Source organism: Trachypithecus francoisi, unplaced genomic scaffold (assembly GCF_009764315.1).
Source record: "Trachypithecus francoisi isolate TF-2019V2 unplaced genomic scaffold, Tfra_2.0 Lachesis_group1, whole genome shotgun sequence".
NCBI classification, from domain to species: domain Eukaryota; kingdom Metazoa; phylum Chordata; class Mammalia; order Primates; family Cercopithecidae; genus Trachypithecus; species Trachypithecus francoisi.
Window position 1 is genome coordinate 6,886,632 of NW_022681454.1, and position 25,009 is coordinate 6,911,640.

At 50.5% G+C, this 25,009-nt stretch overlaps 1 protein-coding gene across 1 annotated transcript in view; it reads left to right on the top strand.

The window, feature by feature from the left end:
- Nucleotides 1-424: 424 nt before the first annotated feature.
- CUNH4orf50 (chromosome unknown C4orf50 homolog) overlaps nt 425-25,009 on the top strand; it is a 65,688-nt gene continuing 41,103 nt past the window's right edge. Inside the window, exons 1-4 of the mRNA XM_033213709.1 lie at nt 425-551; nt 4,681-5,082; nt 10,944-11,082; nt 14,402-14,941. Coding sequence (XP_033069600.1) covers nt 4,796-5,082; nt 10,944-11,082; nt 14,402-14,941 — 966 coding nt within the window. The 5' untranslated portion in view covers nt 425-551; nt 4,681-4,795. The remainder of the gene's footprint in view (nt 552-4,680; nt 5,083-10,943; nt 11,083-14,401; nt 14,942-25,009) is intronic.

Here is a 25,009-nt window from a genome sequence, read left to right on the forward strand (position 1 = left end):
GAAAACAAAGGCACGCCTACTCTTTCCGGCCGGGAAGCACAGGATGCACTGCTGTGCTAACTTCTGCGGGCAGAAGTCTAGGGGCACCCATGGGTCTCTGGAATGTCGGTCCAGCACTCTTGCAGCCACTGCAGGAGCACAGTCCTCACGCCTGCCTGTCCCCATCCTTCAGCGGGTGAAGGGCAGTGTCTGTGTCTGCTGGGCTCTCCCACTGAGATCATGTGACCGAAATGGCCTTGGCTTTGAAGTTAGACCCATTTGTCCCTGCCAGCCTGGCCTCTTCCTGCTGCAGACACTGGCAATGTCCTTGCTGCTCTGAGGAATGGTGGTGATAGTTTCCATGTGAGGCCTTGGGAGAGGTCTGAGCTGGAGGGTTAGACCCGCAGGCTCCCGCAGGCCACCGTGGCTACTGGTGGGAGACATAGCATCCTCTGTTCTCTCCTTGGAAGTTGTCCTCAGAGGAGTCCATACAGTTGGCCCGGGACCAGGACCCGTTCTCTTTGGCCCTCCAGGAGGCAGAGCAGGATGAAGCATGAGACTCACACTGGCAGGTATGGGGGTTTCCCTGCAGAGAAATCCAGAGTCCCTGTTAGGAACCAGTATTTCTTGTCACAGTCCCAGCCATGGCTTCCCGGCTCCCTGCTAGGCACAGTCCTGGCTGCTAGGACCCCAGTGTTCAGGAAGCCTCAGAGCTGTGCTGTGCCTCAGTGCACTCACCCCTCATCCACAGCCCTGTGCACAGGTCAGGCATATCTGCCAGGGCTTTGGATGTTGTTGTCTAGTAACACGTATGTGGTTTCCAGGGCAGCAGAGTTACAAAGTCTGGGAAACCCAAGATCACCTCCTCAGGTAGAAAGGAGAAGTGTGGCTCCATACTTTAGCATAGCCTTCCCCACAGGTCAGCTGGGAGGTTCAGTGGAGAGCCAGCCCCGAATGTTCCTGGCACAGAGATGTCCGTGGTGCAAACACAGGTTTCCATTTCTCTCTCTTACACCTCAATCCTCTGTAGGCTAAAGGCGACCAGGGACTTCTCTGGGGCAGAGAAGTCAAGGGGTCAGACTGCGTTCTGTCACCGCCACTCTGGCAGCCTCCTGCAGGCTGAGGAGCCAAGGCTGGGGCTGAGGCCGGGAGACCAGTTATGCAGGGACAAGCCGGGCTGATTTGTCCAGGACGGCGGGGGGTTCTGGGAACACAGGACTTCCTGTTTTAAAATGGAGGAGGTTCTGGGCAAACTGGGAGGTCATTACCCCATGGGTGTGAGGCTTTTCTCACCGAACCCCACTTCCCTTCCGGGTCTGCAGTTGGCCGCACGTGTTTTGGCTGAAGCGCAGTGCCTGTGCGGAGCAACTTAGGTGAAATGGGCTTTGCATTTCACACGGATGCCCTGAGAGTCGGCTCACGCTCAAGGGTGTGAAATCCTACACAGCCTGACCCCAGCTCGGTGTGCGGGTGGGCCTCTCCCCCAGTCAGGGGCAAGGCTCACCCTGGCTGGTTGCATGCCCCGCTTTAGCTCCGGCTTCCCCATCCTTCCCAAGTAAATTCAACATCTGCCCCCATCTGCTGCTCCTCTATCCGCCAGGAGCGTCCCGGACTGTGGCCCCCGCATCTTCCTCGCCGGCCGTAACCCCTCTGTAACCAGTAGCAGTCCTGCCTGACACTCCCAGGACAAACAATGGCCAGTTTGACATTTGGTTATTTTCTCACATTTAAACAGGGTTTGCCAGGGGTCTGCCAAATTGGGTGGGAAATGGCAAATATGCCATTGTGGGGTCTTCTTCCCTCCTGCCCCGCCTGGTTGTCTAGACTCCTGGGGCCTTCTGTAGGGCCCTTCTCTGCGCCCCAGATTCCGGCTCTGAAGTAGGGTGGAGCCCAGGTCTTCACCCAGCCAGACCTCCTTACTTCCCTCCCAGCTTTCCCCCAACTCTCAAGGGCTGTTGTTCCAGTAGAAACGGGGACTCTTGATTTCTTCCATAGCCTGTGTTCTCCCTGTTACCACCCTCAGTCTCAGGGAACCTCCCCAAGGATCCCAAGGGGTCAGAACCCTACATCCTTACATCTGCACGTCAATCTGTCCCCTTCTCCTGTCCAGGCCCTGTCACTTCTGAGGGGGCTGCAGGCTTAGATCTCCACCCCAGGCTACCACAGAGGTTGGTAAACCATAGGCAGGCCACGATTTTCTCTATTCGACCTTCTTCCCCCAAGAGCCTCCGTCACTTACCTAAAAAACCTAAGAACACTTCCCTGGAGAGGCCCTGCCTGCTTCACTGTCCTTAGGCGAGAAGGAAGGACGTGCCCTCCCTCAGGGCTGCTCCCAAGGAAGGGCTGGAACACCTCCTCCTCCTTGATGGGCCTGGGGTAATCTTTCAGTCTCTTGCTGCTGCCTTCAGCTGTTACTCAATCCTCCTGCTCTGCATTGGCTCCTCCTGGCTGATGTTCCTTGGGGCTCACGGTGCAGTGCAGATACAGGACCAACCACCACCCCCCACGACCTCCCCAGAGCTCAGTTAGTCATCGCCACAGCAGGGAGCGGGGACTGCTCTCAGTTTCATCTTGCAGGGGGCCAAGTCACTTGCCTAGGATCGTGTGGCAAGTAGGCTTGAAAGCTGGACACGGCTGGACAGTGTTGCGTCTCCCCCCACCTAGCAGACAGCATGCTGTGTTTAGTGTGTGCCGGGTGCTCTGCTGAGGGCTTTGCAGGGATTGAATCATTTATTCCTCCACAGCTCTTCACTTAGGCACGATTTTTACCCTCCTTTTTTTTTTTGAGAAGTTAAGTAATTTGTCCAAAATCACATCTGAGAAGCGACAGAGACAGGCCTGGAACCTAGGCAGCCTGGTCCCAGCGCCTGGGATCTGAGTGGCTCCACTGCACCCCCGCCCCCCGCCTCTGACCGCCCCAGGTCCACTGAAACCCCTTGTGGCCACCAAGACATTGGCCACTGTTGGAAAAATATGATTAAAGACAAAAGCTTCTCCCAGCGCAGAAAACCTCATCACAAAAGAAAAAAAAAAAGTTTTATTATTGAATAAGCATTAAACCAAGATATGAGATGCATTACAGGCAACCCACTGAGAGACTGCAAAGACAGAAAGAAGTTTCACCCTTTTGTATAGCCAGGCAGGCACAATCCACGCACACATTCTCTCACCCTCATCCCTACGGAAAAGGACTTGATAGTGCCATTGTTTCACATGGTTCATCCTAAACTCACCTGGCAACTGGGGCAACCCTCTGTGTTCATTAATTTGTTTGATACAAAGGGGAAAAAAAACGTCTCCTGCACCTGGGTTCCACCCTTCTGTCACTTCCTGTGACAGGTTTTGCATCTTGGAGCCAGGCGCCTGCCCAATTAGGCTCCTTCCTCCCACTGAACACTAGGGGCGCTGTTTTCCTTGAAATTTACATCCCAAAGAGGCGGTGCCCAGGTCCTTCAGGAAAACATTCCCGGGTCATACAGCTGGCAAAAGGCTTATTTCGCTTTAAAAAGGATTTACACATATTTCAAAGAGACAAAGAAAGAACTTACAAATTTTCTAAAGTAAATGCTCTAAGAAAAGGGAGGGGGGACACTTCTTATTTTTAACAGGGAGACGGAAGCCTCTTATTTTCTGTTTGTCTTGGTCCTGACGCCTCTTTGCACCAGGCCTGGCCGGTGGCGCTGCCTCCTCCTACAGGTTCAGCTGCCTCCATCTTGCCCCTGCAAACCCAGAGTGCTCGATCCTCAAAATGACATTTGACCAGGCACCTCCCTTCTCCCAGGGGCCCACAGAAACGCCAGAGTCCTTGAGCGCCTGTAAGAGGATGGCACCCAGTCTCCTCTGTCCTCACTCCCCACTTCCTCCTTCTGTGTGTCCACTGGGCCAGCTCAGTCTGGTCCTCCCGTTCACTTCACCTGTCCTGCCTCTCTGTGCGGGGCAGTGGCCTGAGGATGCTCCCCACCTAGGTGAGTCCCCTCCCCACCTCTCTCTGCTGTAATCCCCCATTCCTCCTACGATCTCTTCAGCCTAGGGCTCCCTCCCCCTCCTCCGGGTGCCCAAAGGACGCATTTGCTCCTGTTTTGGGGTCTTGTTGCTCACCTATTACTGTATCTCCTGTGTCAGAACACACACTCTTTAGTTTGGGAGTCAGATCCTTATTTGAATCCTGACTCTGCTACTTCCCATCCCACCTGTGGGACCCAGATAAGCTCCTTCACCTTCCAGAGCCTCCATCGGACCATCTGTATAATGGTCATGTTAACGCCTACTTCACAGGGTCACCGGGAGAATTAGACTAGGTAAGGCAGGAGAGGCCCCCGGCCCTGGTGCAGACGGCACCCAGGGCAGCATAAATTTCCCATCCTCTTCCCCTAGCAAACTCTAGGTCCTTGAAAAGTATGTGCTGTACTCAGAGAGGAAGTGTGGAAATTTATTCATTACGTAGTAAAAGATGAGCTTCATTGACTACTGGCAGTCTCTAACATCTGATGGCCTTACCTGGAGATCTTATTTTTCCTCTCTGTGTTTATCACTAGGCATTTCATCTCATGTGATTTTTCTGCAACTTTTTCTTGCTTCGCGTGGTTCTGGCATGCTGACTTGTAAAACGAGAGGCTTTCATTCATATTGTATGATGCTTGTGCAGATGAAACCCAAGTCACCCACTCATGAATAATCCACCTGTTCTTGCCCTTCTCAAAGGATATTCTCCTGAACCATCTGAAGTCACAACCACCACCTTGAAATCTCCAGGAAGTCAATGTTGCAAACTCACTTAATTTTATTATTAAGTCTTGCCCCATGAAATATTTGCGAGATGGAGCCAACAGCTAAGGGACGGACTGAGAAGAGTTTCAGCTATGTCATCAGAGCCCCCAGCAGTGAGGTGTTCGACATAATGAACGTTGATGTGAAGATTGACACATCTTGGATATTCCAGGACATGGAAGATAGTGCTGAGGAGCAGGCATGTCTTCAGGAAGAAGCAGCTGGTCGCCCAGACGTGGATACGGGGGCCCTCAGGAGGCAGCTGGAGTCCTCCCAGCAGAAGCTGTCAGCAGCGGTGGACAAGTACGTGACATCAGAGTCCGGGCTGAGAAGCAGGTAGCGATGCCATTTTGATCTCTCTGTGTGTATTTCACAAACCCCAGGGCCATCAGAGTGTGTCACCATGGTGTGTTGAATCACACCACACAGTTGGGGAAACCGTCTCTCCGAAGGCACGTAACCTGCCCACGCAGTCACTTGCCTTCTGCTTCTCCCGCCCTCCTTCTTCGGCTCTGTACCTGCAGGTGAGGCTGCCTGGGCTCCTCTGCTCAAAAGCTTCCATTTAGGTGCAGCCAACGGGAGGCCCTGAAATGGAGGGAGGCAGGGAGAAGCCAGGTCTTTTCCCTCTCTTCTGCTCTGGGTGACTGTTCCATGAAAGGGTCATATGTACAAAGTGACCCGGAAGTACAGAAGGAACTGAGAAACCAAAGAAAGAGGCGGACAAATCCAGTTTGTCGGTTTGGGGTGATTTTTTTAGGGGAACTTGCAGACAGAAGCATGATTTTAGGCAGCTGCCAGACGAATAGATGTCCATGTAGCAAACCTTCCACCCCCAACCCAGGGCTTATACCCTGGGGAAAAAGCATATGTGCTCTGGAAGGCTTGCATAGGTGGCTACAGGAGTCACAGCCTATGGTTCCTGCAACAGCAGGGGTTGTTTTGGAGGAAACTCACTACGAATAGGTGTTTCTACGTAAAGAGAACTACATCAAGTCCACATCTTGGAGGCATTCGTGGACTCAGGGTTAGTCAAGAGTCACGCGCTGGATTAGCATTTAAAATAAAGTCGCTCTTATTCCCACAGTGACATCTCCCACTGTGGCTGTAACTCAGATGTACTCTCGTCTTCCTCTGTGGTCCCAGCTCCTACTAGGTGGCCTGGCTGCTCCGCCCTGCCCTGATAACAGCATCTCTTCCTTGTGTGACCGTCCAGCCCCCGGGGCAGAGGTGGCTTCCGGCAGTTGCTAATCCAGGCTGCTTGTCATCTCTGTCTGGCCTTTGGACTCTGCTGTCATCTTTGAAATAGGTTCTCTGCATCCGTTTCTCTCTGTAGAACTTCCTGGTGTGGGCTCTGTTTGCCTGATGAAGTTGACCTGGTCTCAAGGTGGGGCATTTGAATCCAGGTCTTTCTCTAAAGCCCATCCTGTTTCCTGACGATGTCTTGACACTCATACTGGCAGAATGAGGTTAGGCCTTGCATGTAGATCAGAGATACCCAGCATGGAAGCACAGTGCAGTGGTGGCGGGGATCGATTCTGACAGGCTACTCATGTTCCAGTAGCCGCATGCCTTGGATTTTTGTAGGACTTCCCCATTTTCTTGTTCTTGCCTTTGTTTCAGTAAAGGCAGGCCATTGAATGTGGATGCACATGTGATTCACTTTTCTTCCCTTTGGTGAAATTTTATGCATGAAGAAATTCACAAATCAGAGAAATTCTTCTGTTACTCTGTGTGATTGCCTATTCCTTCATTGATTCAGCAACCCACTTACCCTCCAAGAGTCATATACTAAGTTCTGTTAGTTTGCCTGGGTTGCCATGACAAAGCACAACTGAATGTTGTCCATAGGTTCTTGGAAACTGTGACTAAGTGAAGCAACATATAACAAAACCAATTTGTTTTTGTTTATTATTTTGCTTTGGTTTGAGATAGAATCTTACTCTGTCACCCAGGCTGGAATGCAATGGCATAATGTTGGCTCACTACAACCTCCACCTCCTGGGTTTAAGTGATTCTCCTGCCTCAGCCTCCCGAGTAGGTGGGACTACAAGCGCCCATCACCACGCCAGGCTAATTTTTGTATTTTTAGTAGAGACAGGGTTTCACCATGTTGGCCAGGCTGGTCTCGAACTCCTGACCTCAAGGGATCTGCCCGCCTCAGCCTCCCAAAGTGTTGGGATTATAGACGTGAGCCACCACGCCCAGCCACAAAAGTAATTTGACCACAGGCTAATTGATACAAATAAGAGTTAAGTTCCTACAGCATATTTCAGGTCACAAAAACATCACCAAACTTTCAAATAAAGACCCCAACCACGTCTAATGTTAAACATTGAGATAAATGTGAAAGACTCAAACAAATTTAAATTTAAGAAAGACTCAAAAAAACACAAGTAAGATGATTATTTACTCAGTTGTTCCAGTTCAGGGCCACAGGTGGCTGGGGCCTGTCCCGGCAGCTCAGGGTGCAAGGCGTGCACAGGACACTCACACCCACGCGCACACTCACGCAGGCTGGGACTGTGTCGACAGGCCAGCTCACCTAATGTGCAGTTTTGGGCTGTGGGAGGAAACCAGGGTACCCCGAGAAAGCCCACGCAGACATGGGGAGAATGGGCCAACTCCACATAGACAGTGGCCCTGGCTGGGAATCTTTTTTTTCCTCATCAGCGTTATAATGAAATGACATTATTTGCAGACCTGGGTGACTTAACAAAAATTTATTTTCTCACATTTCTGGAGCCCAAAAGCCCAAGCTTGAGGGGTCGGCAGGGTTGGTTTCTCCTGAGGCCTCACTTCGTGGCTTGTGGACTCCACCTTCTCCCTGTGTTGTCATATGGTCATCCCTCTGTGTGTGTCTGTGTCCTCATCTCCTCCTCTTATAAGGACGCCAGTCAGGTTGGATCTGGGCCCACGCTCATGACTTTCTTTCAACTTAATTGCCTCTTTGAAAAGGCTTATCTCCAAATATAATCACATTCTAAGGAACTTGGGGGTTAGGCCTTCAACACAGGAACTCTGCAAGATGCATTGAGTCCATATCAGAAGTCCTGGGTGTTGAGAGCTGGGAAAGGCAGGGCCCTGGCCTGAGAGACTAGCAGCGTAGGCCCACACAGGGTTGTACATTCAAATCTTCTAGAAAGGTTGGTGGTGGAAACCAGAAGATCAGTGGACCCCAGGAAGACAGGCAGGGAACCCCAACCAAAGGAGACCCCTCCATGGGAGGGGGAGACAGAGTGCCCAGGGGGACACCGTGAGCCATGGGGAGGAGGGGCCTCTGACCAGGCCTGTTGGGGAACGAGGGCTCATCCTCTGTTCTCTTTAAAGATGAGGTACACCATCTTGCAGGAGAGGGGCCAGGGGAGGAGAAAAGGGAGCTGGCACGGGGCTAAGCCCTCCCATACTTGCCCCATCTTGGCTCTCTTGGACCCTGTGATGCATAGAGTGACATCAGCGCCTTTGACAGACGAGTAAACTGAGGCTGAGGGATGAAATACTAAGCGATTCAGGGCTGCCGAAGGCTGAGGCCAGGGTCTGAAAGCACAATTCTGAGCACGGATTTCAGGCGAATGTCACCATGTGTTTGGGTCTAGTGGGGAAAAGCCAGGTAGTATGTCTTGGATTCGCTTTAAATAAAGAGTTGAAGCACGAAAGTATTTCTTCTCAAAATAATATAACACCTTTGTTAAAAATGTGAAGAAAATCCCACTCCCATCTTCGTAACACTATCATTTTGCATATTTATTCCTCATCTACTTGCTGTAAAATTAATAACAGCTAAGCACTTACCGAGTACTTGTTCAGTACCAAGCCACTGTTCACAGGCTTGACAAGTATTAACATAATTAATCCTTAAAACAATACTAGGGCAGCATGGTGCCTGTAATCCCAGCACTTTGGGAGGCCGAGGCGGGCAGATCCCCTGAGGTTGGGAGTTCAAGACCAGCCTGACCAACATGGAGAAACCCTGTCTCTACTAAAAATACAAAATTAGCCGGGCATGGTAGTGCTTGCCTGTAATCCCAGCTACTCGGGAGGCTGAAGCAGGAGAATCACTTGAACCCGGGAAGTGGATGTTGCAGTGAGCCAAGATTGTGCCATTGCACTCTAGCCTGGGCAACAAGAGCCAAACTGCATCTCAAAAAACCAAACCAAAACAAACAAACAAAAAAACTGAAAACACACTAAAAGTATCATCCACATTTGTTATTGGTTTAATTGGGGAACAGTGATACTTCACTGTCAATGTCATATTTGTGAGTGTATTAGCTTCCCACGGTTGCTGTAACACGTCACCACAAGCTTGGTGGCCAGAAGTGGGAATCAGTCTTCCTGAGCTAGTCGAGCTGTCGGTGGAGCCAAGCCCTCTCTGAGGCTGGAGGGGAAATCCATTTCCTGGTCTTCTCCAGGTCTAGAGCTGCATTCCTGGGCTCCCGGCCTTGCCTCCATCTTTGGAGCCAGCTGCATGCAATCCTGCATTGGTGGCCACACGGCCATCCCTAGACTCAACCCTCTCTGTTTTCCTCTCTCAAGGACACTTGTGATTGGTCTTAGAGACCAGCCGGCGAATCCGAGTCCACATCCCCATCTCACCATCCTTGACTTAATACTATCTGCAGTCTCTCTTGCATTTTAAGGTAACATTCATAGGTTCCAGGGATTAGGGCCTGGATAAACTTGGGGCCAAAATTTGCCCTGCAGGAGTGAAATTTGTCGTTTTCTGCTTCGTTTAAGATTAGGAATCGTATCAGAATTAACTACTGTTCTCATAGTTATTGTTACAGACTGGTCTCAGGACTAGAAAGAAAGGCTTTTGTTTTTCCTAGCAAATCTCCCCATATCGTATAACTCATCGGAAAGCACTCAGCCTGACTGGCTAATTGGAGCTGCTCCTGCGGTCCAGTTTGGAAGAAGCTTGATTATGATCCTCACGAGAAAGCACACTCTGGTCTGCCACCCTTGAGACCTTTCCTCAGGGCATGAGAACTGGAATAGGAGAGGGACTCTTGGCCTTATCATTAATAATAATGCATCATGTAATTTAATCTTCATGAAAACCTACTGAACAAGGTTAATGACCTCTATTTTATAGATAAAGTTACGGAGGGTCATAGTGCTGAACTAGCCCTGCTAAGACCCCATGGCTGGTGAATGGCAGAGCCGGCAGGCAAAGCTAGTTCTTCACTCAGGGCAGCAGTATCTGTCCTGGATGTGCAGGTGTCCAGCGGGGACTTGGGGAGGAGTGAGGATATGCAGAGCTTAGGCACGGAGGCTGTGAATGCACCTTCATGTGTATCATGGTTTCTATTATAGAGGTAAGATTGACATATTAAGGGGACTTGGAAACTAGGCACAATGGGAGACAGGCCAATCATTTCAGTGCCTTCTCGCCCCATCGGTCCAAGAGCCCGGGCTTTCTTTTTGGACTTTCTGCCCCTACCCTGCTTGTGTCTCCCTCCCACAGAGCTGCAGTCAGGGTTCACATCCAGTCTGGGTTCACGTCTGCTTGTGACATAGCTCCAGTGTGTTTGCAAGACCATGCAAAGCCTTCCTGTGACTTAGCCATTCCTAATAGACAGTTAAGCCACTTCCAGCTTCTCATCTGGAAGAGTAAGTAATGCAGAGATTAATTCTTTTCAGTTGTAGGAATCTTTTTCTGAATTTCAATCATTCCTTAGGTTTATAAGAACGTAGCTAAAATGGGAGACAGCAGAGCAGAGGCTGACAATGCTAAGTCCGGAAGTAAGACCAACTAGATTCTATAATGCTGTGTGACTTTGGGCAAAAGTCTGCCCCCTCTGATCCTATTTGCTCATGTGTGAAGTAGGGGTAGCAGAACCCACCTGCAGCTGGTAATGTGAGGATTCATTGAAACCACCAAGTTAAAGCTCTTAGCCTAAATGGCTCAAGCTCAGGCACTCTTAGTTGGCATTACCTGAATCTGCAATTACTGGCTTTGGTGTGCGGCCATTGAAGATTTCTGATGCATGGTACCTAATTGTTCAAATAATGTCTTTGAAGTATTGTAGATAATCTTTAGAACTATATGCATGAATATTATACAAAACGTAATTTTGCCAGAACATTGAATTGACCAAATGACAAAAACAATAATAATAATAATTTGGCCCCTGCAAAAGCTTTAGGCCATGTTGACTGCACCCTGAGCAAGTGCCTCCCTGCTTTTCATGCTGCAGAATTCAGGAGCTGGAGCTGTCAGAGAGGAAACTCCTCCGGAAGGTGGACCAGCTGAGCACCCACGTGGCTCAGGAGAGAAGCGCCTGGCTGCAGGCCCAGGAGAAGCTGGCAGCGCTGCAGGGGGAGCTGGCCAGCCAGGTACGTTTCCTTCTCCTTTCCAGTCCCTGTTTCCTGGACTGCAGAGCTGCTGGAACTCAGTAGCAGCTGCAGGTGGACAAAGTATAGGCCGGGCCTGGGAGAGCCCAGTCAGGAAGGTTAGAGACATCCTAAGTTCATGGTGCATGGTAGTGACTGCAGGGCCTGGGGCGTGCAGGGATGTGGGCGTGGGGGCTGTGATCTGTGGGGGCTGCACACTTGCTGGAAGCTCTTGTGCCTGAGGACCTCAGCTCCAGGCCACAGCCTGAGGACAAGAGTTGGCTGATGCAGGGCTCCTGGGGTCTGGAGCTCTTATGCAGATAGGAGAGACTGATAAGAAACAACTCTCAACCTGGATGTGGGGTGACATGGGGGAGTGTGCGAACCCCCCCCAGCGTGTGTTCAGGGGGCTGGGGGAGTTGAGGAGAGCTACAGAGAGCTGAGGCCGTGTGAGTTGGGCCTTGTTGGGAAGGGCCTGTGAGGCGTGAGTGACAGCATGGGCCATAGCACAGAGGTGTGGGAGAACACAGAGGATATCGCCGTGCTGGGGATGGAGTGGGTGAGTCGGAAAGTTCCAGAGGGGCCAGATGGCCAACTTTGCTGCATGGCCCAATTCTGAATACAATGGGAACAAGCTTTAGGGGACTTAAGTAGGGAAGCCTCGGGGTCAGATGGTCGTTTGGGGAATGCCATTCTCCCTGCATGGCAGAGAGAGATGGCAGAGGCAGGGGGAGAAGTTCGAGAGCTCCCTGGAGAAGGAGTGAGCAGTTAAGGGTCGGGGGCTCTGGAGGCAGAGGCCTGGAGCCAAACCCTGGCTGTGCCACTCACTAGCTGTGTGACCTTGGCAAGTGACTTAACCTCTCTGGGCCTCAGTTTCTTCATCTGTGAAGTGGGAATGATATAGTACCAACCCCCTCAGATTGTTGTGTGGGTTGAATTGATACATGTAAAACACTCCCAACAGTAGGTATTTAAATGACACTATCTGCTTTTATAATTATTAGCCATTACTGAAATGTTCCAGGGGAAGGATGATGGGGCTGGAGGGTAGGCCATTTTTAGGAAAGGCTGCAGAGGCAAAAACCACAAAACTCCAAGGTAGCCGCATGCGGCGTCCAACAGTCCCTGGAGGCATCCTGTTCTAGCCTGCTGCTATTTAGAATGCAGCCAGGGATTTTCAAATTGCAGGTTGCGACCCATCTGTGGGAGGTGAGATCAATTCAATTCAGGGGCTCACAACTAGCACTGAAAAATCAAATCAATAGAGACTAAGACACGTAAAAGCACATCACATGTGCTAGAGGGAGTGCTGTTTTGAGAAACTGGTGTCAGCTGTACACAGGTGCATATAATGGGAATGATGTTCATAGGTGTTTCATACATGTTTCTTACAGTGAGAAACTGTCAAAAAGCTGCAAAAGCACTTGGCATAGCTATTTGCTGAAATAGAATCGGACGTGGAAATACAAGGATTCCAATTAAATTGAAAATAGTCCTTGAGATGCCAGGGAGATATCCTAGTGGAATTTTTTTTCCCTTTATACTGAACTTCAGGTGCAGAAAATCGAGTTACTTCTCCTCCTTGGCTCATAGTACCTCCTCATTACCATCCTGAGGGGAGTTTTAACACAGGTAGAGTGGTGTTGAGTGGGACTCCTCCGCCACTGATGTGCTGTCTCGTGGAAAATGCTGTCATAAATACTTTTCGAACTGTGCCCTATGTGCATATAGAATTTCCAAGGTGAATTGGACCCAGCCCTGTAATGATGTTCACAGTGTGATAAGGGGCAAAAGATGAGGGTGACAGCAAGTGACACGCTGTTAGGGAGTGAAAGGTACTGCAGGGACCAGCAGTTTCTGCAGGGGAACACTAAACCCTCTTCTACATGCGTCGTCTTATTAAATCTGTCTCATGTGCTGTGTATGCTTCTGGGAAAGACTCGTCACAAAACTCCATTTCCAGATGGGCGGCAGATGTTCAAAGTGATAGCAAAATTGCTTAGGATCTCTCAGTTGCCCCTTGGCTCAGCTGCCACCCAGCCCCCAACCCTCTAACCCTAAATCTCTCGCTGCAAACATTTGTATTTTGAAGCGAGTTTTGCAGGAGTGCATGAGCAAGTTTTCCATGCCCTTCGCACCTGTATGTACCAAATAGCAGTTTTGCTTTGTTGCTGTCAATGTTTCCAGTAAGCATTTGCATATGAAGATGCCTTGTTTCTGTAGTGACCTGTGGTCATTCTGAAAGCTGTCAAAGGCAGCCCATCCAGGCTCTGAAGTCCCTCCACCGGGCACCATGCAAAGATCATCACAGAATACACGCCTTCAGGAAGGCCGGGAGAATTCTCCTCCCAGGGAATCTGACCCCAATTTTTATCTGCCCCACGTTCCCCAGAACTATCAAACAAAGCTTGTCTGAGCTGTTCCCAGGTTTCCTCTTTCACGTTTGCTCTTAGCTTGTTTGTTTCTGTTTTCCGGAAGCTCCCTGGCAGAAGAGCAGCAGCAAGTGCTGGCAATTGAAAGATTAACGTAGAGGCAGTTCTATCCCTTTGCTGGAGTTAATTCTGAAAAGTAGGCAACAGCTCTAATTTTCGCCGTGGGTGGTTCACCCCAGTCCAGTTCATGGCCCATGGGTGGGAAGAGGCAGATGTGTTCCCTGGCCAGGCAGGTGGGCAGATGAAAGAAGAAAAGGCCTGAGTCAGGTACAAGGCGCTTGGCATCCTGGCCGCAGTGAATTTTAGCTGCATGATATGCAAGTCACTTCTGAATGTCCCTCAGAAGTAGTAACATACCTCCCTCCAGGTGGAGAGTCCACAGTAATGACAGCTGCTGTGGCACTGGTGTCGTGACTCACCTGCTGGAGCCAGCTGACCCTGGATGGGCCAAGCATTGACCCTGTAGATAGGAAATGGGGATCTCTGGGCAGTTCTGGGGTGGAAGTGGGGATACCTGGGAGGCTCCGGAGCAGCTGTGTGCACTCAGATGCGGATGTATGCAGTATCGGGACATCTCCAGCGGCCCTCAGGATGTGCGCTCGCTGATGGCCATCCTGCCACCTGCACAGCTCCCTTCCAGGACTCAGGGAGCTCCTGAGGGTGCAGGGCCCAGACTAGGGTGGATGAGGTGAGGGAGACACTTGCCTCCGTGCAAAATTTAAAATGATGCAAAACAGTCAGAGATAATATTTTGATGCACTATTATAATGCACAAAATGCAAAAACGCACCATGCACAAAATACGGAAATGTTAAGTCAAGACAGAATCAATGTGAGCCGTGGCGTGTCCTTCGGGCTTGCTGACGCCCTCATCCACCGCCAACTTGTAGATCCGGGAGAAGGAGAGCATAGCCAGGCGGCAGCAGTGGCGGCTGCGGCGGTTGCAGGAGCGGTTGCGGCGCAAGGACCAGGCAGTGGGGCAGCAGGCGGCGGCCCTGGAGTGCTGCCGCCGGACCCAGCGGCGCCAGCTGGGCCTGGTGCGCGAGCAGGAACGCGTCCTGCGGGCGCAGGTGCAGCGGCTGGAGCGCGACGTGCGACATCTCTGCCACAGCGCGGGCCTCCTGCTGGCCCAGCGGGACATCGCGGCCTCGGGCCTCCAGAGCGCCCCCGAGGCGACCGCGGAACTGCGCGCCCTGCAGGCGAGGGCAGAGCGCAGCGAGCGCGAGCGAGAGGAGGCGGCGCGCAGGCTGCAGCAGCACCGGGCCACAGAGCTCCAGCTCCGCGGGCAGCTGGAGGAGCTGCGCTGCTTCATCTATGGGCTGAAACTGTCGGAGATCGGCCTGCAGTGCCAGCTGGAGGACCTCGCCCAGCAGAACCAGTGCCTGCGAGAGGAGCTGGGAGCCCAGGCCCCTGTTGGTCACTGCAGCCTGGTAAGTGGCGGCAACCCAGGGCAGGAGTGATCTTTTGCCTTTTTCTTTCTCCTCCAGCCACTTGGTCAAGTCTTTGACCCATTCATTTCCCGGGCTCCTCTTCGTACACCAGTCCAACCCTGCCAGCCCTGTCCATGGTCCTTCACTGCATCTACTCACCTCCCCACCCACCGTTCCATCTAACCTCACACACTCATTCAGTGCATGCCCACCTCACTACCCATCCACTAACCGTGTCCACCCACCTGTCCATCCTCAGATGCACACACTTGCCCATCATCCATCCATCCACCTATTCAACCACTCACCTACCTACCCACCATCATTTTGCCATTCTAACAGCTGCTTGTCCACACAGCCACTTATGAGCCCACTTACTAAACCACTTGTTTTCCCATTGTTGAAATCTGTTTGGGCTTTTATAAAAAAAAAATAGATGGTGGCTTATAAACAACAGAAACTTATTTTTCACACTTTTGGAGGCTGGAGGTCCAAGATCAAGGCACCAGCAGATTTGGTGTGGGGGAGGGCCTTCTCACTGGGTCCTCACAGGGCAGGAGGGAGAGGGAGCCTTCTAGGGTACTAATACCATCCATGAAGCCTCCACCCTCACGACCTAATTACCTCCCAAAGACTCCACCACCTGACACCCTCACATTGAGGATTAGGATTTCATCATAAATTTGGTGGGGGGAACACAGCCATTCAGACCCTAGCACTCACCCTCTCCCACTTGTCTAGCCATATTCCATTATCTTCTCATTCACCACACCATCTGTTCATCTATCTACCCCTCTGGCCACTGGCCAGGCAGCTAACCAGCTACCTTATATCCCTTATTGTCCACTCACTCTTGTCCATCTATCTGTCCAACCTCCAATGAGTTCCTGCTGACTGCCAGGCCCTGTGCTAGACAAGATCTTCAACATGCTGTGCCACGAGACTCGTATGTGCTTGTGAAGTCTGGTCCCTCTCCTCTGGAAGCAGTCACCTGTTCTCCCACTTCACCTGTAGCACCAAAGGTGACAACGGTTCCCTGGTGGCAATTCTGTGCGTGCATCTTCAGTTCTCCCTCTTTAGACCGTGAGCTCCTTGAGGGCAAAGTCCAGACATGATGGTCTTTGTAGCCCCCATAGCAGCACACAGGAGGGCCTCAGGACTGTGGAGTAGAGAGTGCACAGGGTAGGGTCCCTTTCTGGTTTGCATATTTACTCGCTGTGTGACCTTGGACAAACTTCTTAAACTCTGAAGGGCAGGCTGGATATGTATTGATTCATTTGATTGAGGGGAGGGTAAAAGCTTACATTTTATGTATTCCTACTGTGTGCTCAAATCCATACTGGGTGTTTGCAAAGACATTATTTCATTTAATACTTATGAAGGAAGGTGATATTAGCATCTTCCTTTTGCATTTGAAGAAGCTGAGACTCAGAGGACAGCATCTTTTAACTGTTGTCACACAGATATTAAGGGACCGAACTGGAATGTAATCAAAATTTCATGAGAGTCCAAAGTTTATTGTTCTACTGTAGCAGCCTACCTTCGGCAATGAAAGCACTCATTCAGCTCCCACAAAGAGATCTACAGCCTGCTTCTCCCCTGTAGCTCAATTTGCATTTAAGGAAAAATGAGTGAGCAACCGTAGCCCAAAAAGGAGTGCTCATTTTCTGGAAATAAAATTTATCTTCAAACCTGGACAATCCATTTAAAATTACTTGGAACTTTAAATGATCTGAATTTTCTCAGGATAACGATGTGTGTCTTATCCAGGTTATCTTAGTAAAGGCTTTATAGGTGGTCTTAGTTGACCTTTTTACTGCTTTATCCTCCTATTCTCGCTCTTGTACATTTCCTGTTTGTTGTTCTTCCTTATGTTCATCAGATAAAAGGAAAACAAAGTGTATCACATTGGCAACTTGTTGTAATTTTGGAAAACAAGTTGTGCCTAGATGGAAATTGTCATTTAAAATTCTCTCTGTAATTTTCCTAAACATCAGACTTTAGACTGTTGGCTTAAGTCCTTCTTCCCCCAATCTCTCCATTCATCCCATCTTCCTCTTGTAAAAGTCCCAGGGCCCAGGGGAACTGCACCTCGCATGGGGCTCAGCTTTCAAGGCTGCGCTGCAGACTGCTGTGTACAGTCGCACTTCTCAGAAATAGCTACCTGCTATTTCTTGAAAGTGGTTATCTGGGAGATAGCACGAGTACCTACGTATTTAGGAAGTACCTGCTCATGTCTTGGCCATTCTGTTTTCTCATGTAATCCTTAGGACAGCCTTGTGAGACAGGTGCTGTTTACCCACTGAACGGATAGAGAAGCTGAGACCCAGGGAGTTTAAGTGACATCATCACAGACACCAGCTGTTAAGTATCCCGGCCAGGAAAAAGACATGGCCAGAGCCGTGACTTCTGCCTGCTGCTCGGACCTTGAGATCCTGGTGTTAGAGTTTGTTAAGGAGGAACCTGGGGCAGCAGCAGTGGCTGGATTTAGTAGATTCTATGCCATCGGCTCACTGGATCCTTGTCAATGTGTGTCTGTGACCTTCTCAAGGTTTCATGCTTCCTCTTATAAAAGTCCCAGTGGCCCAGGGGAACTGCACCTCATGTGGAGCTCAGTTCTCAATGCTGCACTCTAGGCTGGCCTGCACAGCACACTTCTCTTGAAAGTTCCATAAATTGCCCATCAAGTGTGGTCACTTTTGCCAGCCACTTTTGCCTCGGTCTCTCATCAGCAGAGTAGGGTTGCAACTCAGGAACCTGTGGAGTGTAGAATGCTGAGCCTTCAACACTGGAGTGGAGCAAGACGCTCACACTCAGAGGTGCAGGCGGGAATGAGAGTGGAGATGATGGAGGATTCCAGCACAGCTCTGCCTTCTACCAGCTGAGACGCTTTCGGGCAGGTTCCTAAATCCTCTGTGCCCCCTGTGAAATGGGATTAATACTGGGATGATGATAATACTAGTGCATCCTGGTGTGACTGTGAGAATGAAATGAGAAAGCACAGGGAAAGCTCTTAGCTCAGTGCCTGGTATATTTTGAGTGATCAATCGAATCTAGCTTCTGTCACTGTCAGCATCATCACCACCATCACCACCATCACATCATCACCATCACCATCATCACCATCACATCATCATCACCATCGCATCATCATCACCATCACCATCATCACCATCACATCATCATCACCATCACTATCATCACCATCACCAGCAACACCATCACATCATCACCATCATCACCATCACATCATCACCATCACTATCATCACCATCACCATCATCACCATCACCAGCATCACCATCCCATCATCATCACTATCACCATCATCACCATCCCATCATCATCACCATGACTATCATCACCATCACCGTCATCACCATCATCACCATCACCGTCGTCACCATCATATCATCACCATCATCACTATCACCATCATCACCATCATCATCTCATCACTATCATCACCATCATCATCATCACCATCATATCATCATCACCACCATCTTCATCACCATCACCATCATCACTATCATCACCAGCACCATCACCATCATCACTGTCACCATCGCATCATCACCATAATCATCACCATCACCATCATCACCATCATCATCATCATCATCACCATCACCACCGCCATCACCATCATCACCATCACATCATCATCACCATCACCATCATCACCATCACTGTCCCCATTATCATCATCACCATCACCACCACCATCATCATCATATTATTAGCCCATCACCATCATATCACCATCACCATCACCATCACATCATCACCATAATCACAATGACCATCACAGTCACCATCACCATCACCACCACATCATCATCACCATCACCACCATCGCCAACATCACTATCACCATCACCACCATCACCAACATCACTATCACCACCACATCATCACCATCACAGTCACCATCACCATCACCACCACATCATCATCACCATCACCATCATCACCATTACCATCACATCATCATCACCATCACCACCACCACCATCATCACTATCACCATCACCATCATCACCAACATCACCATCACCATGAATACCATCATCACCAACATCACCATTACCATCACCACCATCACCATCATCGCCATTACCACCCTCATCACTATCACCATCATCATCACCATTGCCACCCTCCTCCTCATATCTTCCTGGGCTTGTGCTCATCTAGTAGGATATTGGATAAGTCAACCTCACTACCTACATTGTAATTTTCTCTCTATTGACTTTTAATTTGTTTTCCCTGAGGGCTTATTCTGGACTGGAGTAGGTTAGATGTGAGTGTAGCTTGTCTCCATTGAGCTACCAGAATGGCTGGTGGGAGCACAGGCCAACAGGTCTCGAGGGTGGACGGGGCCTGTGGTCACCAGCTCCTGTATCCCAGCAGCCTGTGGATAGGCTGGGAAGACTGAGAGAACTGCAGTGACCATGTGCAAAGGGCCATCTGGGGGCGGTTCTCTGGGCCAAGGAGCTGAGAACCTTTACCTGGGTCTGCTGCAGGGCAGGGCAGGTGGGTGAAGCCCCCTGGCTGATAGAAGACCTGGGATGTGAGAGGGGGCTGGCTTTCATCTTGGGAGCTGCCCATCTGTTACTCACTTAATCCTCAAGTGACATGGCCAGGTAGGTGTCCTCTTGTCTGCTTCATAGAGGAGGCAGAAGGCTCAGAGATGCAGTGCCCTGTCCAGGGCCACACAACCAAAGAGTGAGGCCCCGATGTAATTCCCATTCCCTGGCTTTTCTGTCATATCCACCCAGCCTCCTGGGTTGGGGGTTTCCCAGAGGCAACTGTGGGCGCTCATGCAGCCCTCTGAGGGCGTGGGGATGGCACCAGCAGTGACCCTGAGTCAGGCTGCCAGGGCTCTGAGTCCACCCGGCGGGGCGAAGCGCTGGGGCAGGAGAGCGTTGTCTGAGTGGGCAGGAGAGGCCCCAGCCAGCCACAGGCCTGGAGACAGAGTGTGACAGCAGCAGGCAAGGTGTTCCCAGCTGGTTTGGAGCTAGCTGCTGCAGGTAAGGGCCAGGTCACCCGGGGCATTCCCAGGGCTGCAGGTTGGGCCCTGAGGAAACAGGCAAGGCACAGTGTGTTATTCTCCTGGGGCTGCCGTAACCAAGTACCTCAAACCTGCTGGCTTAAAACTGCAGACATTTATTCTCTCCCAGGTCTGGGAGCCAGAAGTCGGAAATCGAAGTGGCAGTGGGGCCATGCTTCCTCCTGAGGCTCTAGGGGACAGTCTGCTCCTTGCCACACCCAGTTTCTGGTGGCTCCTAACAATCTTCAGCTTGCAGACGCATCACTCTGATTTCTGCCTCCATCTTCTCTTGGCCTCTTTCCTCTGTGTATCTGTCTCTGTGTCTCTTCTTTTCTTATATGGACACCAGATCTTTATTGGATTAGGACCCAGCCTAATCCAGTATGGTCTCCCCTTAATTTGATCACATCTGCAGTGACACTGTTTTCAACTAAGGCCATACTCTCAGGTATGATTTCTTTTGGGAAGACACAATTCAACCCACTCCACAAAGTTATGTGGCAGATGACGGCTTATGGTCTTTTCTCCTCCTCCAGGTGTTCCCTGACCCCAGGAGCCTCTTCTGTCCTCCCAGGGCCCTCACATGCATGGCTGTCAGTGCTGGGCTGAGCCTCCCAAGGGCAGGGCTGGGGCTGGGTGCGCTCTACCTTCCTGGTGTTTGCTGAGTGCCACGGGCACACTGACATGCTATGCATTTATTTATTCATTCATTTACTGCCAACAAAACGTGCATCTTGCAAAACAGGCACTGTCTTCTTTATTTTCTGCTGCATTCCCAGCTCCAGCACAGTCCTTGGCACAGAAGAGGTGCTGGGTGAATATTTATTAAGTGCAAGGAGGAGAAGGGAAGATAGCGCTGACTCTCAGTTACCGGAGCCAGTGTGGGTTCAGGCCCCTTTTCAGCCCTGTGAGGCTGAAAACAGATGATCTGGCTTCTGGGCTTGTTTAGGACACTAGTCTTGGGACGTGCGACCTCCCCAGTAGATTTCTACTGGATGAGAAATAGCAGCAGTTGTCTCCTTGGTGGTGTCAGAGGGAAGAATCTAAGAGAGTGTGACTGCAGGACCCTGATGAACAAATGCTGGATAACATTCTCAGCATAAAATATCATGGAGCACGAACTCCTGACCTAAAGTGACCAGCCTGTCCAACATGGTGAAACCCTGTCTCTACTAAAAATACAAAAATTAGCTGGGCATGGGGGCGTGTGCCTGTCATCCCAGATACTTGGGAGGCTGAGGCAGGAGAATTGCTTGAACCCGGGGGGAGAGGTTGCAGTGAGCTGAAATCATGCCACTGCACTCCAGCCTGGGTGACAGAATGAGACTCTGTCTCAAAAAAATAAAAGAAAAAAATGTCATTGGGTAATCACTGATTCTGCCTTCGAGCAATCTAAAACCGTGGCCCTTGAAAAACCAGGTTAGGAGAATTTTGACTAGCAAGAGGCTTGCTTTGGCTGTGTTTGTGTATCCATTTCATCATGGCTTTTGCATTTCTGGTATGGCTTGCTGTAACTTTCGGTGGAGGTGGGCTCTCCTGCCACTTACCGATGGGTTGCCCTTGGAGGGGACTCAGCACCGCTTCCTAATAACATCCCTTTGGGGATATGGGTTTTAACGGATGAGTTTTGAGGGGACATGAAAGTTCAGACCATAATATGGTGGGACCAGGATTTGCCCTTTGGTGGGCTGATCCCATCACTTTGTCCCACGCCCTATTCCTTCAGTAAATACTGGTCAACAGGTCAACAGTCAGGATTTGATGGTATCCATTTGATGGCTGTGCTTGGCTCCAGTCTGAGCTCAGTACAGGGGCTGGAGAGTAAGACAAGACTCTGCCCCACAGGATGACAAAACAGATTGAGGGAAGGGGGTCGGGGCAGAGGAAGGGCAAGGAAATGAGCCCTGTGGAGTCCGTGGGTCACTGGGGGAGGACCCTGGGTCACTGGGGGAGGACCCTGGTGTTGGAGTGGGGGCTGGACCCAGGCTGCAGCGTGTGACAAGGCTGCCAGGCTCTGTCCATCTCTCAGAGGGAAGCTGATGGCCCACAAAGAGCATCTCGAGGTCAAAAAGGGCTGCCTGGAAAGGAAGAATTCCTCCTGAGAGGGCCACTGTGAAACATGAAGCGCCAGCCAGCTACCAGCTCTCAGGATGAATGCAGCCTGGAATTTAAAAATTAACGTGTTAGAACCCATCGATAAGGAAACTGCAAAGCCAGATGTGGCCCTTCGGTGGTGACTGTCAAAGGATCTCCCTCCATAAGCACCCCGCCAAGGCCGCCCACGGGATCTCCCTCCATAAGCACCCCACCGTGGCCGCCCACGGGATCTCCCTCCATAAGCACCCTGCCGTGGCCGCCCACGGGATCTCCCTCCATAAGCACCCCGCCGTGGCCGCCCACGGGATCTCCCTCCATAAGCACCCCGCCGTGGCCGCCCACGGGATCTCCCTCCATAAGCACCCCACCGTGGCCACCCACGGGATCTCCCTCCATAAGCACCCCACTGTGGCCGCCCACGGGATCTCCCTCCATAAGCACCCCGCAGTGGCCGCCCACGGGATCTCCCTCCATAAGCACCCCGCCGTGGCCGCCCACGGGATCTCCCTCCATAAGCACCCCGCCGTGGCCGCCCATGGCCTCAGGATCAAGTTCAACCTCCTATCCATGGCATTCAAGGCCCCTGGCGTTCTGCTTCTTCAAGCTCAGTCCCCGTATGTCGTTTCAGTCACACTGAGCTGCAGGTCCCTGCATGTGCCAGGCTCTTCTGCCTTGTAGCCTTCCCTGTGTCTAGAAGCTTCTAGTGCCCATCCTCACTCAGGCTGCTGGGAAAGCCTTGCTACTTTCTCTTTTTTGTTGGGAATGTTGCTTCCTCTGGAAGACTTCCCTGATCTCACGTCAACTCAGCGCCCCCATGATGACATGAGCCACCTCTGGTGGCCCTGATGTCCACTGTGCCCAGATGCCCACCCCCTCAGCTGTGTGCCCCTCATCATCCAAAACTGGTTCACTTTAGCTCCATTCCCAGTCCCTGGCCACCAGCTGTGAAGTGCTTGATAAGTGAGTGCCTTGACGCACCAGTGAAGCTATTTGCTCCACTCCCCCTGGGAAAAGGAAGCTTCTGGCTGAAGGGACTGCTTCAGAGTAGCAATGCTGGAAGTGACGCATAGAAATGGGGAAATGGTGAGGAGGATCTAGTCCCAGAGATGTGTGCCACCGATAGAAAATCATCATGAAAGCTGACTTTCATCCGTTTTTGGAGTGCTTATTGCCTGCCCAGCATGGTAATGTGTTGCATTCCTCACAACAAGCTTATGAGGTGGTAGAATTATTGATTCTCATTTTGCAGAGGAGGACACTGAGGAAGGGAGGTAAAGTCACTTGCCCAAGGAAGTGGAATCAGCAGCGTCTGAAAGGAGGCACAGGCTTGGCCCCACCTGCAGTGACCCCGTTGGCTATGTCTGATGTGCTCTGGGAGCCATGGTGTGAGCTACAGCAAGGGCAGTCATAAGAATGTGTTTCCTTTGCTTCATATTCACAAAGCACTTTCCTCAACAGGAACTCATGGACTCTGCAAGGTAGCCGGGGCAATGCCCTGTCCACAAACCTGCAGTCTGGAGGATTCCCGTAGCTTGCCTGGGGTCATATGCTTCCTCCTGAGGTCATATGTTTTAGAGCAAGTCACTTGAAACCTTGATCCCCAGAGGAATGAGCCACTGCAAGGACAAACCCTGACCTGGGGAGGAGTTTGGGGACAGGGTTTCTGCTCAGGGTAAAAGGAAATAAGAACCATTCATAGTTGGCAAGACGAATGTGGTTTATCTGCAGATGGGTCTGAATGCTTTCCCGTGAGAGTGCACTGGGCACCTGCCATGTCCCAGGCGCAGTGAGCCAGGCATGAATCTTGCCCTCCAAAAGTTTATAGGGGAGACAGACACAGTTGCAAACCATGACACTACCATGATGCTACAGCAGAGGTCGGCACAGGGCTGTTCCTGGCCTGGAGAGTCCCAGAGATGCTCGTGCAGAGAGATGAAAAGCCAGGTTCTTAAAAAGTCCTTGTCCACTGTCATCCCAGAGCTGAGATCACGATCCAATGTCAGGGGCTTTACGAATTACTGTATGATCCCGCCAGCCTCTGTGCCCTGGCAGCCCTGGCAGTGTGCATAGAGTGACCCCTGGTGGCAGCTACGTGAAGCTCTTTGTTGTTGGGGGAATTCCAGGCAGGCTTGCTCGCTGCTTGCTTTTGTGCAGAATGGCATATTACACACTTGTTTCTCCAGCAGCAAACGAGAGCTTTAAAAAAAAAAAAAAAAAAAGTGTTAATAATGTCAAAAAATAAAACGGGCAAAAGGGATGAACATGCAAATATTATAAAAGGAAGTACAAAATGGCCAATGGTCTTATAAAAAAAGATGGTCAGCTCCATTAGTTAAAAAATAACACCAATGAGAAAAACCTCAGGATCTCATTTTCTTCAGTACATTTGTCAAAGGTTAAAAGGGCCTGCAGCCATGTGGTGTTGGAGCTATCAGGAGTATAAATGAACGCATCCCTTTGGAAGAGCTGTCAACCAATAAGTATTAAATGCCTTTAAAAAAAGGTTTATGCCTGAGTCTCAGCCATTTGACTTCCACGAATATATCCAAAAAGTGATCGGAGGGTACGGAAGAGTCATGTACAGTCATGTGTATCTCAGCTCTGCTTGTAGTTGGTAAAAATTCAAAACAACTCGACTGCCCAATCCGAGGGAATTGATTTGATCTGGAACTTTCTCCCTTTTTCCCTCTCCCTTATAGCAGAGAATATTAGGTAGCTATAAAAACCACACTGCAGAAGATCCTGTACAGAAATGATCCTTCTGTATCATTAAATGCAAAATTCATGAAGTAAAAATTTACATTTTGTATAAATAGAACTTACACAATGTCTATGCCTAGGAAAATGTCTATGCATAGAAAAAAGCCCAGAAGGCCTCTAACACGTTCGTGTTTATGCCTGGATGTCCTGATATT